This window comes from Mustela erminea, chromosome 14 (assembly GCF_009829155.1).
Source record: "Mustela erminea isolate mMusErm1 chromosome 14, mMusErm1.Pri, whole genome shotgun sequence".
NCBI classification, from domain to species: Eukaryota; Metazoa; Chordata; class Mammalia; order Carnivora; family Mustelidae; genus Mustela; species Mustela erminea.
The window spans coordinates 61,625,533-61,642,136 of NC_045627.1; the positions used below are offsets into that span (position 1 = coordinate 61,625,533).

At 39.5% G+C, this 16,604-nt stretch overlaps 1 protein-coding gene across 6 annotated transcripts in view; it reads right to left on the reverse strand.

The window, feature by feature from the left end:
• The window catches only part of ARHGAP19 (Rho GTPase activating protein 19), a 65,167-nt gene that overhangs the window by 18,025 nt on the left and 30,538 nt on the right, over positions 1–16,604 (reverse strand). For all 6 annotated transcript variants that reach the window (XM_032313098.1, XM_032313097.1, XM_032313096.1 and 3 more), the window contains exons 4-8: positions 16,245–16,454; positions 13,661–13,887; positions 10,891–10,977; positions 3,686–3,751; positions 962–1,153 (exon numbers count right to left, since the gene is read on the reverse strand). In XM_032313098.1, coding sequence (XP_032168989.1) covers positions 962–1,153; positions 3,686–3,751; positions 10,891–10,977; positions 13,661–13,887; positions 16,245–16,454 — 782 coding nt within the window. The remainder of the gene's footprint in view (positions 1–961; positions 1,154–3,685; positions 3,752–10,890; positions 10,978–13,660; positions 13,888–16,244; positions 16,455–16,604) is intronic.

A 16,604-nucleotide genomic window follows, 5' to 3' on the forward strand; every position in this document is an offset into this window, starting at 1 on the left:
TGCAATAAGACTCAGCCAACACCCTTGAAAATTCCAGTCATAACACGATTTGCTAAATCTCAAAGTAACTTCAAAGAGCGTAACAGAAAACTTCTCTTGAAGGACTCTATCAATTGTTAAGAACAGCTCAGTTCAACATTTTTCTGAGCACATGGTTTTGTCTGGCCCTAAGCTTCAGATTAGGCATAAAAAAAAATAAAAACACAGATTTCCCTCAAGAAGGTCCAGTTGAATAAGAAGTCAAGAGGCTGACTATGCCTGTTCAGCTAAAATTCAAGAGGGACTGAGACAAAACAAATTTCCCAAGAAAGAAACTAACGAAGTCACGGGGATTTACTCAAACTACACTTTAGTCTCAAAATGGCAAATGAGAGACCTAATTTTGCTTCCATTAGCTCCAAAATAAACAAACTTAGCTACCAGAATTTCTACTTTCTAATATCGAACTAGGTCCCTGAATTTACACAGTGTTTTCTGACTCATTAGTAAGAACTACCACTTTTGCTCTACTGTGCCAGCCACTTTACATAGACTCTAATCCTTATATAGTCATGAAACATGGATATTTCAATTACTATTTAAAAAACAAGGAAATTGAAATCAGAAAGATTAAATTATTTGCCAAGAAAATCTGAAGGATTTAAACTTTGGAACAATATATTGCAACTGCTGGTTCTCTCTCAGCATGCTTGCTACATGACCAAAATTAGAGAAACTCTAACCATACTTGGATCCTTCTGTTTAACTCTAAAAATCCAAGAGCCTCCACTCCTTTCTTTAATGGGACAGTAGTTCAGAGACTGCCATTGAGGTTCCACTGACAAGTCTGCTTTCCTGGCCAAGCCAAGCTTGGGCCAATAAGAGCCAAAAATTAAATGAGATTCTTAGCAGTATTCGTTAGTGATTCCACAACCTTGATCACATTCCAAAGCCCCACCACTGTTTCCCTGCCTTCAGGTACCTGTCTAATAAGCTGTTTCTTCTTTGCTGACTCTGGCATATTGTGAACATGTTGGAACAACTCTCTCAATGCCTCTTCCGTACGCTGCTGGGTCTCCTCCTGGTGAGAGCAAGAATCTACCCAATTCCGTTTCTGAGATTTTGTCAATTGGAAGGACTTAGTAGGACATGAAGCTATTAGATCAAGATCATCCTAGAGAAAATTTAAAGAAAAGCAAATTAATATATCCTGCCAGCTTTGTTTTCAGGTTTCTACAACCCTGAAATAAAAAAGGAGAAAGAAGTGGGGGAGCATGTTATGCTCATACCTAGGAATAAGAAAAAATTTAAATAGAATTATCACATGAAAAGAAACCTATTAATTACAGACGATATTAATAGCCCACTCTCAAAAATCTGCCTAGAGAACCTAAATTTATTTAGAATATTGCTATTCTAAGTAGCAATGGTGGCTCAGTTGGTTAAGCGCCTGCCTTCAGCTCAAGTCATGATCCCAGGGTCCTGGGATTGAGTCCCACATCGGGCTCCTTGCTCAATGGGGAGCCTGGTTCTCCCTCTGCCTGCCTCTTCCCCGCTCGCTCTCTCTCTCTCTCTCTCTCTCCTCTCTTTCTTTCCCTGACAAATAAATAAAGGCTTTAAAGAAAAAAAGAATATTGCTACCAAAAATTATATTTATGTAAGAGTACAATTTTCAGGGATACCTTGGTGGCTGAGTGGGTTAAAGCCTCTGCCTTCGGCTCAGGTCATGATCCCAGGGTCCTGGGATCGAGCCCCGCATCGGGCTCTCTGCTCAGCGGGGAGCTTGCTTCCCTTCCTCTCTCTCTGCCTGCCTCTCTGCCTACTTGTGATCTCTGTCTGTCAAATAAATAAATAAAAATCTTTAAAAAAAAAAGGAGTTCAATTTTCAAAGCATCTTTTTATTACACGTAACTCTCACTGCTTTCCTAGAAGGTAGCAGGGAAAGTATCATTTCCATCTGATAGAAGAAAAAACTGAAGTTAAGCCCTAAGTTTAAAGTCATTTAGATACTAACGCAATGGAGCCATCTGGAGACCAAGTGCAAAGGCTCTTGACTGGTGCTCTTTCCTCCCTCCAGAATATGATGGGATAACTACATAAGAGTGGTTGGAGGGAAAGAAACAACTCTCTAAGAAAAGCTACACTGCAGTTAAACTAGTTGACTAGTTGCAGTTATACTGTTTTCCTGGTCAAACCAAATATTTACTGAATGAAAAGCAGAAAGAAAGAGGAGCAGACACAAGAGCATAAGATGACAGTGTAAGTTCCTAACCAAGAAAGGCTAAATAGAGATCATCAAAAAGTACTTGTGAAGTTTTTTAAACTGCTCAATTTTGAAGCTTAATAATTATATAGTCTTTTTTTTTTTAATTTATTTATTTGACAGATCACAAGTAGGCAGAGAGGCAGGCAGAGAGTGAGAGAGGAGGAAGCAGGCTCCCTGCTAGGCAGAGAGCCCGATGTGGGGCTCGATCCCACGACCCTGGGATCATGACCTGAGCCGAAGGCAGAGGCTTTAACCCACTGAGCCACCCAGGCGCCCAATATAGTCTTATTTTTTTAAAAAAGATTTTATTTATTTGACAGAGAGAGAGACAGAGAGAGAGAGTACAAGCAGGGGGAGCAGCAGAGGGAGAGGGAGAAGCAGGCTTCCCGCTGAGCAGGGAGCCCAATGTAGGACTTGATCCCAGGACCCTGGAATCACGACCCGAGGCGAAAGCAGAGTTAACCATCTGAGCCACCCAAGCACCCCTATAGTCTTATTAATAAATACCACACATTTGCTTTCTAAGCCCTTGTGGTCTCAAGTCTTTGAGACATTTGACAGAGTGTTACCACTGAACCTGAAACAAGAATGTATTATAGAAAACTGTGATTTATTGCTGTAAAATATTTAATACATTTGCTATTTACAGCCTGTTTGTATCGTATGCTATAAGGGGCACCTGGGTAGCTCAGTCATTGGGCATCTGCCTTCGGCTCAGGTCATGATCCTGGCATCCTGGGATCGAGCCCCATATCTGGCTCCCTGCTTGGTGTGCAGCCTGCTTCTCCCTCTCCAGCTCCCCCTGTGCTTGTATTCCCTCTCTTACTCTCTCTCTGTCATAAATAAATAAAATCTTTAAAAAAAAAAAAAAAGATGCACAGGTGCTTTATGGAACTCTTTAAGCAAGCAGTCTACACCATCACTCATATGTACAGGATACCATCCAGCAGTGGTGTATCTCTGAGAGGAAACAAGATGACTATGTGGGGGCGCTCTTATTTCAACATGTAACTTTCATCTCGGTCTTTCACCTTATCTCAAACTGACTAGATAACTTTGAACTATAACAGTAACAATATTTTGGGGCGCCTGGGTGGCTCAGTTGGTTAAGCATCTGCTTTCGGCACAGGTCATGATCCCATGGTTCTAGGATCAAGCCCCACATCGGGCTCCCTGCTCAGCAGAAAGCCTGCTTCTCCCTCTCCCACTCCCCCTGCTTGTGTTCCTTCTCTTGCTGTCTCTCTCTCTCTCTGTGTCAATTAAATAAATAAAGAAAATCTTTAAGAAAAACAAAAAACAGTAACAACATTTTATTTTCCATGTTCAAAAAACATTTATTTTCCATTTGCCTTTACTCTGATTTCACACTTTGTTTTAAAACTCCACTAATCTTAATTAACTCTCTCATTGTTTGGGCTAAGATCAATTTCCTATTCTTACCTTTGATGCTTGAGTTCTGGAGCCCAAATAGTGCAATCTGGCACATTCCCGAATATAAACAGGAGCCTGGGCAGGATATAAAAAGAAAACCAAGAACAAGTAGTTAGCAGTATCTAAAATTCTTTCAGACCACAAGAATAGTGATTCTTGAAATAATCTGACTGGCAATCCTTAAAATGCCCTATTCCATAGCTTCCTTTCTCTTGCCACCAAATGGTATCTCAACAGATTTCTGATAGGAAAACTGTTTTTGAAAAGATAGTACTATAGTTTAAAAAATCAAATATGGCATGTATATACTCAAATGAGCCAGACATTTACAAAAAGACAGACATTTGTAGTAATGTTTATCTTTGACAAAAACTACCCCAAAAGGGGCACTTTGGTGGTTCAGTCAGTTAAGCAGGCAGCTCTTGATTCCAGCTCAGGCCACGATCTCAGAGACCTGGGACTGAGCCCCATGTGGGGCTCCAAGTTCAGTGGGGATTCTGCTTGAGTTTCTCTCCCAATGCCCCTCCACATTCACACATATGCTCTTTCTAAAGAAAGAAAACCTTAAAAAAAAAAAAACTTACAAATTACAAGTGGTCCCTAAGTCACTGTACAGAAAATACCATTTAGAATTACTATGGGGTAACAAGAGAAAAGAAAGAATTTAGTTTATTGATACATTGCACAGAATTTTATGACACCATACCCTGAATCAATCCCAGCAGAACTGTCAAATAATACAACTGCTATGGGAGAGAATTCAGTAACATCTAAGAAAATTACATTTGCATTTACCCTTAAACCCAGAAATCTCACTTTTGGAAAACCATCCTGATGATATATCTCCAGAAATCAAAAACATTCTTGGATGATATTAATCGAAGATTAAATACAACCTAAACGTCTATTAATAGAGAACTGATTGAAGTGAATTTTTACACATCCATATAACACATGACTATCTAGTCATTAAAAATGAAAGAAGAGGGGCTCCTGGGTGGTTCAGTGGGTTAAGCCTCTGCCTTCGGCTCAGGTCATGATCTCAGTATCCTGGGATGGAGCCCCGCATCAGGCTTTCTGCTCAGCGGGGAGCCTGCTTCCTCCTCTCTCTCTGCCTGCCTCTCCACCTACTTGTGATCTCTGTCTGTCAAGTAAGTAAATTAATTTTAAAAAAAAAAGAAAAGAAAGAAGAGGGCAGCCCTGTCGGGACCCTTCTCACTCTTCAGAGCTTTTTCTGTATATTCACTTAATAAACTTCTATTGCTTTACTCATAAATAAATAAATAAGAAAGAAGAGAGGGAGTAAGGGACAGAAGAAATACTTTATGAACTAATAGGAGTAATTTCCAGTATCTACTGTTGAGTGAGACAGTTAGAAACAGTATATAAAGTACCTGTGTAAGAAAGAAGAGGAATAGGAACATACATACACATACACACATTTGTTTTTACAAAAAGAAACACAAGGGGCGCTTGGGTGGCTCAGTGGGTTAAGCCTCTGCCTTTGACTCAGGTTATGATCTCAGGGTTATGGGATTGAGCCCCTCATCGGGCTCTCTGCTCAGCGGGGAGTGGGGAGTCTGCTTCCTCCTCTCTCTCTGCCTGCCTCTCTGCCTATTTATGACCTCTGTCTGTCAAATAAATAAATAAAATCTTTAAAAAATTTAAAAAAAAATTTAAAAGAAGAAACACAAAGGGAACCAGGATATAAATAAGAAAATCATGAAAATGGTTAGGACAATGACTGAGATTTATCTAAGTACACCTTTTTGTGAAGTTTAGACTTTTGAACCATATAAATATTCTTCAGATTCAAAAAATACAATTAGGGGCACCTGGGTGGCTCAGTGGGTTAAAGCCTCTGCCTTTAGCTCAGGTCATGATCCCAAGGTCCTGGGATCGAGCCCCGCATTGGGCTCTCTGCTCAGCAGTGAGCCTGCTTCCCCCCATCTCTCTCTCTCTGCCTGCATCTCTGCCTACTTGTGATCTCTGTCAAATAAATTAAAAAAAAAAACTTTTTAAAAAAATGAACTAGGGGTGCCTGGGTGGCTCAGTGGGTTAAGCCGCTGCCTTCGGCTCAGGTCATGATCTCAGGGTCCTGGGATCGAGTCCCGCATAGGGCTCTCTGCTCAGCAGGGAGCCTGCTTCCTCCTCTCTCTCTCTGCCTGCCTCTCTGCCTACTTGTAATCTCTCTCTGACAAATAAATAAATAAAATCTTTAAAAAAAAAAAAATGAACTAATCATTTCTTTTTTTTTTTTTTTTTTTTTTTAATATTTTATTTATTTGACAGAGAGAGATCACAAGTAGTCAGAGAGGCAGGCAGAGAGAGAAGGAAGCAGGCTCCCTGCTGAGCAGAGAGCCCGATGCGGGGTTCGATCCCAGGACCCTGGGATCGTGACCTGAGCTGAAGGCAGAGGCTTTAACCCACTGAGCCACCCAGGCGCCCTAATCATTTCTTTTTAAAAAGAATTTTAATCTACTTCTTGCCCTCACAGAGACTAAATGCAATGATACTCCAGAAACAATGAGTGTCACTCAAAGAAACCAGGGCTCCTTGAAGAAAATAAGTGATTCCAGGCCCAGGGCAGAGCAAATGCAAAGTGAGCTGGGGACATTTTTATGCCAGGAAGAAAAGAGACTAATGGAATCCTGTCAAAGAGACACAGCAGGAAGAGCTTGCCAGGACTCTCACTGGCCAAATCTGAGACAAGTTGAAAATTAAAATGAACTGAAATTGCCTTAAGACTTTGAGTAACTACAAGCCTATGAGTCTATAGAAATGTTCATAGAAACGGAAGAAAGGAAAGCTCTCTTCCAAAGAAAAAAGTCAACTAATAAAGATTAAACAGTAGAATTAGAAAGCAACTGTTTTGTAATACCCAATATAATCATAGATTCCAACAGGATTATCAATGGATGCTAAAATTATTACATTTTAGGTAATCACCCTCCAGGTTACTTACTAATTGCGAAGAGAGAAGTATACCTTTATAACTGAGAGATGTGGCAGTTAGCAAAATTAGCATCCCTGAGAGGGAGACAATCTGACATCCTGCACCTCCTAATGTGATGCAATCTGACGCAATACGATGTACACAAACACCAGCTGTGAAGCTTCCCCAAATACCTTTAACGTGAATCTAATCAAGCCTCTAGACCTAACTTACAGTTTACAGGAACTACAAAAAAAAGGGACAGAGAACAAGTCAAATAACCTTGAGAAAACGAGAAGACAAATTTAGGATATGGAATATTCTATAACTCAATTGGCCTGAATGCGTCAACAAATCAATGACATGAAGGAAAAGCATCAGGACTGTTCCAGATTAAAAGTGTGAAAATCAGGGGTGCCTGGGTGGCTCAGTGGGTTAAAACCTCTGCCTTCAGCTCCGGTCATGATCCCAGAGTCCTGGGATCCAGCCCCACATCGGGCTCTCTGTTCAGCAGGGAGCCTGCTTCCTCCTCTCTCTCTCTGCCTGCCTCTCTGCCTACTTGTGATCTCTGTCTGTCAAATAAATAAATAAAATCTTTAAAAAAAAAAAAAAAGAAAGAAAAGTGTGATAATCAAAAGCAATATATAAACCTCCATTACCTTATGTTATTAAAAACAGCAGCTATGAAATATACTCTTAGGATTTACTGGGGGAATTTGAATCTGGACTGAATATTAGCTAATATGCAATTCTTATTAATCTTCTTAGGATAATGGTACTGTGACTATTAGGAGAAAGTTCACAGGAGATGCATGCTTCAGTATTTATATATGAAGTATTACGATGTCTGCAATTTACCATCAGGGGTTCAGCCAAAAACAAAACAAACAAAAATGAATATATGGAATAAGATAAAGCAGATATGGCAAATGGTCACATTTGTTGAACCTCAGAACAGTGAGTGTTCACTGTTTTACAACTTTTATCTATATTTGAAAAACTTCAGAATGAAGTTTTAAAAAAAGAGTCTTGAGACAAAAACCTTAAGACACCTACAGTTCAATTTTCTTTTTAAGATTTTATTTATTTATTTGACAGAGAGACAGCAAGAGAGGGAACAAAAGCGGGGGGAGTGGGAGAGGGAGAAGGAGGCTTCCCGCCAAGCAGGGAGCCCTACGCAGGGCTTGACCTGAGCTGAAGGCAGACACCTAAAGACTAATTTAATTTTTACCTTGGTAAACTATAAAGACAGAGCTCAAAACCAAAAGAAATTTCCTCCAAACAAGACTATGACAGAGCCCATACCCACTTATTCTACGAAATTCACTTTAAAAAAAAAAAAAACAGGTGTCTGGTTGCTCAGTCAGTGGAGCATGCGACTTTTGATTTTGGGGTTGTGAGTTCAGGCCCCATGTTGGGTGTAGAGATTACTTTTTAAAAAGTTAAAATAAAAAAAAAAAAGGAAAAACAAAAACAGCTCTGCCCCCAAAAGTCACTCTCTCTAAAAACAAAGCAAAACATGGGGTGCCTGGTGGCTCAGCTGGTTAAGCATCCACCTTCAGCTCAGGTTAGGATCCCAGGGTCCTGGGATCGAGCCCCACATTGGGTTCCTTGCTTAGCCAGGAATCTGCTGCTCTCTCTCCCTCTGCCCCTTCCCCCACTAGTGCTCTCTCTCAAAACCTTTAAGAAAGTAAAATATAATTATAAAAACAAAATAAAACAAAAAACATTCTTTGTCCTGTTGTCCTTTATCTACTGTTCTAATCCACTTATCTAGATCTTGACCTCTAATGGATGAAAATCTTTGACCTGAGCACCCAAGCCTGTGATGCAGCCCTCTGTTTGCCAGCCTACTAAGATTCTGATTTTTCATTTCTAAACTCTGGACTCTGGATCACTCACCATCCTACAGTCAATAAATCCTAGGATGGCCTCTATGTTCATACCCTGCATTTACTACAGAACTATAGTCATCACAATAGTATGCCATCGGTATAAAGACAAACATATAGACTAACTGTATAGAACAGAGAGTCCAGAAATAAACCCTCACATATATGGTCAAATGAGTTTCAATAAGAATGCCAAGACTATTCAATGGGAAAAGGACAGGTTTTCAACAAATGATGCTGGGAAAACTAGATATTCATAGCAAAAGAATAAGGCTGGACACTTACTTAATACCATATAGGAAAATTACCTCAAAATAGATTCATAACCTAAATATAAGACCTAAAACTGTAAAAAAAAAATTTTTTAAAAGCATACAACAAAAGTTTTGCAGCACTGGATTTGGAAGTGATTTCTTAGATGTGACACAAAAGGCAGAGTCAACAAAAGGAAAAAAATAAACAAATGGGAGATTTCACAAAAAATTTCCAATTTTGTGTACCAAGACTCTATTAACTGAGTAAAAAGGCAACCCACAGAATGGGAGGCAATATCTGCACATCATATATCTATCCAGATATATATAAAGAACTCCTACAACTCAACAATAAAAGAGCAACCCAATTTAAAAATGGGCAAAGGCCTTGAACAGACATTTCTCCAAAGAAGACAAGCAAACAAGCAATAAGCACATGAGAAGATGCTCAACGACTCACGAATCATTAAGGAAATGCAAATCAAAACTACAATGAGATACCACCTCATAACTATCACCAAAAAAACCCACAAAATAACAAAATAACTGTTGGTAAGGATGTGAAGAAATGGGAAATCTTGTACATCACTGGCAGGAATGTAAAATGATACAGTCACTATAGAAAACAGTATGGCAAAAAAAAAAGAAAACAGTATGGCAGTTCAGTGAGAATTACCATGTAATCTAGCAATTCCACTTCTAGATACCCAAAAGAATTAAAAGTAAAAGCAGTGTCTCGGGGCACCTGGGTGGCTCAGGGGGTTAAAGCCTCTGCCTTCGGCTCAGGTCACGATCCTAGGGTTCTGGGATCCAGCCCTGCATGAGGCTCTCTGCTCGGCAGGGAGTCTACTTCCTCCTCTCTCTCTGCCTGCCTCTCTGCCTACTTGTGATCTGTCTGTCAAATAAATAAATAAAATCTTAAAAAAAAAAAAAAAAAGGAGTGTCTCGATAAAGATATTTGTATACCCATGTTCATAGCATCATTATCCACAGGAGCTAAAACATGGGAGCAACCCAAATGTCCTCAACAGATAAATGATAAGCAAATGTGATATATTCAATGAAAGGGATATTACTGATCCTTAAGGGAAGGAAATTGTGACAAATACTACAACGTGGATGAACCTTGAAAACATGCCAAGTGAAATAAGCTAATCACAAGAAGTGTGATTCCACTTATATGAAGAACTTAGTCAATTCTCTCTCAATTCTCAGCTTTTCCAGATGGCAAGACACTACAATTGAGAAATTCACTATCAGGAAAGTTTGCTCTACAGAAAAGACCAAGAATATGACTGTGCAACTTTTTGTTTGAATCTTAGAAACATCAAAAGGTCAAAATTTCCAGTCATACAAAGGGCCCTTTCAAGAGAATAAAGATTGTCTCAATCAGGGGCGCCTGGGTGGCTCAGTGGGTTAAAGCCTCTGCTTTCGGCTCAGGTCATGATCTCAGGGTCCTGGGATCGAGTCCCACGTCGGGCTCTCTGCTCAGCAGGGAGCCTGCTTCCTCCTCTCTCTCTACCTGCCTCTCTGCCTACTTGTGATCTCTCTCTGTCAAATAAATAAATAAAATCTTAAAAAAAAAAAAAAAAAGATTGTCTCAATCAAATGAGAGGGCCTCTAGGAAGCAGAAAAGGTACTATTCCTCAGTCTTCTCAGCAGGAGACCATGGTAGAAAAGGGTTTGTCTTCAAAAGATCTGTATATGTGGGTTTTGTATAATGGAGTGACTCCCTCTAAAATCCATAGAACCACAAAGTTGAGAAAATTATGTGGCCAGAAATATTGACAGTTTGGACTTAAAGGGAAAAGGTACAAAATGAAAAGAGATTGTCAGACCCTCAAAATCCTACTGGCAGGAAGCAGGCAGGATAAATTCACCCAACTGCCAATACACACCGGCTTTCATGAAAAAGGAAAAATGACTCAGTGGAGCCAATTAACCTACTCAGCCTCCAGATACCTTCCTATTCCTCCTCACCTTGGCTATTTTCTCTGGGTTTTGCCCCTGTCCAACCTGGTTTCAAGTCCCAATTAGGACATTTTTGGTTGTCATCCTTATATCCCTGATGAGAATCCCACCATGCTTCAACCTCCTTATCTTGTTACCACCCAGATCCCATCCCTTACTTACCTTAAAAAGTTTCTGGGAGTGTTTGATCATAAAAGCCATCCCATTGTTTAACTTTGTGATATTTTCTTGAAGGTCATTTGCAGTGACCTATTCAGAGGAAAAGAAATCAAAAGAGGGGGATTAAGAGCTGAGAAATGGGGGCGCCTGGGTGGCTCAGTGGGTTAAAGCCTCTGCCTTCAGCTCCAGTCATGATCCCAGGGTCCTGGGATCAAGTCCCACATCAGGCTCTCTGCTCAGGGGGGAGCCTACTTCCTCCTCTCTCTTTCTCTGCCTGCCTCTCTGCCTACTTGTGATCTCTATCTGTCAAATAAATAATAAATAAAATCTTAAAAAAAAAAAAAAAGAGCTGGGAAATGGAAGAGATACTCCATTTACTTACCAATAAGCTTATTTTTTCAAAGATACAGTGGCTTTTTTCCCTAACAACAGTGCTTCTAATATAATGTTTAATTCTGGAAAGGCCTTTTGGTTCAGCAGGGTTTCTACTGAAAATGACATAACCTAAGAGAAACCAGGTGTCCCTGAAGTTACCAAAAAATCCTTGAAAAACAATCTTTGTTTCCTAATTCTGCTCGAGAATTATACATGCAAGCAGAGCTGCTAAAGAGAATCTAGTCTGGGATTCAAAATGGGCAGGAAGAACGGAATCTATACCAACCATCAAAGACACTGCCTCTTCAGAGAAACTGGAGTTTCTCCAAAAGGTGACAGAACTGTCACTACTAGTTGATACCAAAGGTGACATCTGTGTTTTTTTTTTTTAAAGGTTTTATTTATTTATTTGACAGAGAGAGAGAGACAGAGATCACAAGCAGGCAGAGAGGCAGGCAGAGGCAGAGAGAGAAGCAGGCTCCCCGCTGAGCAAGGAGCCCGATGCAGGGCTCGATCCCAGGACCCTGATCCTGACCTGAGCTGAAGGCAGCGGCTTAACCCACTGAGCCACCCAGGCGCCTCGACATCTGTTTCTTAAAAACACATAAGTTCATTGATTTTCTTCTTGTTTCTCCTGCCTCTAAAAAAGAGCATTTGAGCATCTCTACTATCCCAAAGCCTCATATCTCTGTTACTTAATCTGTTTGCTTTTACCAAGATCTCTTAATATTTTTTTATAGGCAGAGATTACTCACTTTTTTCATAATTTCAGCTGGCTGGTTCTAAAATTCTTTCATTAGGAGGCTTGACCTCCTTAATACAGACAAATGTTGGTGTGTCCTTTTATTCTTACCCACCTCCCCCAAAACCTTTGTCTGGGCAGAGGTTCTTCCTGGCCTAGAAGATCACATTTTTTTCACTCGTTACTTGTTATGTAAAATATTGCATACTACTCCTTTCCCTTTTTTTTTTTCTTTTTGGTAAAGTAAACTCCATGAGCCCATTGTGTGGCTGGAACTCAGGACCCAAGATCAAGTTTCAGCAAGCTCTACTGACTGAGCCAACCAGGCATTCCACAACTGCTCCCTTAATCTTCCTTTTCTCATTTTTTATAATCCCAAAAATCTTTTATAAGTCACCATACCCTATCTATTTCTAGTCCAACAACCTTATGAGATAAGTGATAAAGTACTAATTTATGCCCAGTTTACAGAAGAAGAGCCTAAGTATAAAAAAGGCAAAGGATGGGCACCTGGGTGGCTCAGTGGGTTAAGCCTCCGCCTTCAGCTCGGGTCATGATCTCAGGGTCCTGGGATCAAGTCCCACATCAGGCTCTCTGCTCAGCGAAGAACCTGCTTCCCCCTCTCTCTGCCTGCCTCTCTGCCTACTTGTGATTTCTCTGTGTGCCAAATAAATAAAATCTTTAAAAAAAAAGGGGGAGGGGGCAAAGACACAGATAATATAGCTGGTTTGCAGCTTCTAACCCAAATATTCTGGCTTCCAATTCCATCATGCAATAAAACCCACATTATGAATGGGCAGGAACAGAGGCACCTGGGTGGCTCAGTCAGTTGGGCATCTGCCTTGGCTCAGGTCATGACCCCGGAGTCTCGGGACTGAGCTCTGCATCAGGCTCCCTCCTCAGCTGCAAGTCTGCTTGTCCCTCTGCCCCTCACCCTGCTCATGTTCCCTCCCTGCCTCCCTCTCTGTCAAATAAACAAATAAAATCTTAAAATATATTATATATTTATATATATCATATATATATATGATATATATATGGGCAGGAACATAAAGGAACCTAAAGCTACATGCCTCCAGGTCAAAAATTAGTTCAAAAGACTTTTAATAATTTATTTCTCACTTAAGTCACTGAGAAAGCCATGGTCTCAATAATAAAAAACACATTCAGCTTTTTCCAAGGAAAGCATATCTACAAGAAATAGAAAAGTCAGGATAAGGCAGGACTGTTCTATATCATCTTACCTAAAAGCTTAGTGACATTATCCTGTAAAACTATATGGTTCTAGTCTAAATTTATACTACATAATCTTCAGAAATCAATCTAATTTTTCAAAAGCACTTCCTGTTAAGAAGGAATATTCAGTGACCAGCCAAAATGAGTATTCTAGTTTAGTTAGTAGCTACAATTTTCTACTAAGAGCTTCCATTAATAAATTATCTTTCAAGTTTATCAGAGATTGATTTATACATGAGGTTACAAGAATTGGCCCCTTCAAGTTTAATGACTCCCAAATGAACTAACAAAATATGTTCCTAACATTGTAAAGCTGAAGAGTAGACCTTGGACCCTTGATAACCTCACCAAGGTACAGCCCCAGGATGAGGCCAACCCCAAGAAAACCAAGCAATCTTTGCTCTTCCCCTCAACACTCACATTTTTCGGCCACAGGACATGGGGTGCAAACATAAGGGCAAGGTTATAGGCAGACATCTTATTCTTGTCTTGTTTCTTTGCTGTCTGGTACAGGAGATCAAGCAGTAACTTCAGCAAGTTACGATTGGGTGGAGGGAGAATGAGGAAGAGCAACTGGAGAGCCTCAATTTGCCGCTCCTTATCTGGAACATTGGTCTTGTTTCCTTTATCATCAAACTGCATCAAATCTTGAGGACAAAAGAAATGATTTCAAAGGAGGGAGAAAATACAAGGAAGAAAAATCAACATGCCTACTATTATCCTCCCCTCAACTCCAATCCAAAAAAGGATGAAAAAAAAATCAGGCATAGACACAGATTATAGCAAAATATAATAGCGTCAGTATTCAATAATTAAAAAAATAATAAAAATTTTAAATAAGCACAAGACTTGAAAAAACATTTCTCCAAAGAAGATATACAAACGGCCAATAAGCATTTGTATATTCTATATCACTAGCTATCAGGGAAAAGTAAATTAAAACCACAATGAGATACTACTTTATACCCCTAGTATGGCATAACCAACAAACTGAAAATAACAAGTGTTGGCAAGAATGATGAGAAAATTAAACCCTCCTACATTGCTGGTAGGAACGTAAAATGGTGCATTTCGGAAGACAGTTTGGCAGTTCCTCAGAAAGCTAAACATAGTGTTACCATATGACCCAGCAATTCCATTCCTAGATAAATATTCTTAGGGATACAGAGAAACAAAAACATGTCCACACAGATCTTTGACAATGCCACCCCCTCACTTTTCCTTACCCAGATATTTTACTGTTAGAAGAAATATGACAATGTATTATGTGGGAATAGGAGGATGATCCACACAGCTCCCCCATGGAATCAGAATCACTGTTTCTCCCCAAAGAAGCTACACACATTATCAATAAAAACAGTCCCCTTGATAATCAGAACTTCAAAGTTCACAAATAACCATTTGGATATAATTCCAAATCCTGAAAATGATTATGCTGTGTTGTGTTTTAAACTATTTAACTTCAATAATAATTCCAAGTTTAGGAAAGGCAGATAATATTTCTAAAAACTATTCTCTGTTAACATGAAACTGAAAACAAAAATCCCTTCCAGTTATCAGCAAGGCATACCAAATGCTACAATTGTGCCACACCTCAATATGATCACAAGGAACAGTGAGTCATGGGGTGGGGGAGCGGAGGATTTCAAATATTGCACTAAATTAACTCAACAGAAAAGTGAACAGGATAAGCATCCTTCATGTTAACACTTATAAAAAAAAGTATCACATTTTCTATATCTTTTTCGAGATCCAACTTTATTTCTCTCGAAAATAATTATAAAGTTATATAACATTCTAATAGTATTTATTCATTTGTATAATTCAGATTGCCACTGAGAGTGCTAAAAAAAACAAATCTACCCTTATGAGATTTTACAAATTCAAAGCTAGTTTTTTAAGTAGTAAAAATTAGGGACACCTGGGTGGCTCAATCACCTGAAAGTCTGCCTTCAGCTCTGGTAGTGATCCCAGGGTCCTACGATGGAGTCCCACATCAGGCTCCTTGCTCAGCAGAAAGTCTGTTTCTCCCTCTGCCTGCAGCTCCCCTGGCTTGTGCACTCCCCCTCCCTCCCTCTCTCTCTCTGACAAATAAATAAATAAAATCTTAAAAAAAAAAAAAGTAGTAAACATTACTCAACAGAAAAACTTGTATTTTCCTTAAAATTAGAAAGAAAGAGGAAAATGGCCAAGGGCAGAAACCAAGTAAATGGAGTACAGATTTTGATGCCCTGTGCTCTGAGTGCCTATAGCAACCTAAGAGCTGTGCAGTCTAAGAATGAATTCCCCACCGTGCAGACATAAAAGAGAATGAGGGAAATATGAGCTGAAAATGGAACATCCACGAGAGAAAAAGAATATATGTAAGTATTTGTTTGTAAATGTGTAAAATACCTCTGAAAGGATACACTAAAAATCAATTGCCTTGGTTGCCTCCAGGAAGAAAAACTGGGTATTGGGAAACAGAGGTGGGAGAGGGGCTTTTTGCTCTATACTTTTATGAATCTTTTGAATTTTGAACCGTGTGAATGTACTGCTTATTTAGAAAACAAATAAAATTATTTTCAAGAAACAAGTTTCCAAGATTACAGATGATCTCAACTGAGCCATAGTAAGACTTAGCTAAAGCCCCAAACCACTGCAAATATAACAAACCTGCAACCATCTCAGGTACGTGAATCAATCCACAGAAAAGCATTCATTTATTAAGCAACTAAAATATTCAAAGCACAATGCTTTGTGATCCATCTTGTATTCCTGACTCATCAGGGATACAAGAATAAATAAAACCCAGAATTTATCATCAAAGAAGCTGATTTAGCAAGAAAAACACCTGAAAACCTAATTAGCCAATACTACCCAGAGAGCCCAAAATACCATGAAGTCTTAACCAATTTTGGCAGAAGTACTGCTATGGGTTACAAACAACAAAAAATGCCAAACAACTTTACTCAATCCAAAGAACTGTATTCATTTACACCTCCTTCTCACCCCCTATACTCACCAGCAATTTTGAGGTGTGCATGGAAATGTTTATGAGTCAGCAGGGGCTCAGGTAGCTCTCCCAGAAACATCTTCAGCAAGGTAGCAACATCATTTGAATGAAACTCCCCTGATTCCAAGTCAATATCAGTTCCATTATTGAGAGCATCTCTTAAAATCTGCTGTCGGACACTATTCCCTGGAACTCTAAACAAACCCTCTACTCTCAAGTCTGTTTAGCATGGAAAAAACAGAGGACATGCAAAAAGAAGTCACAATTAAAATAAGTCATCTAAAAGACTATGCTTGTAAAACCTTTTATAAAGACCTTGAAGGAGGTTTTCTCCCCATTTCCCAGAAAAGTTTTAAATCTACTGGCCTC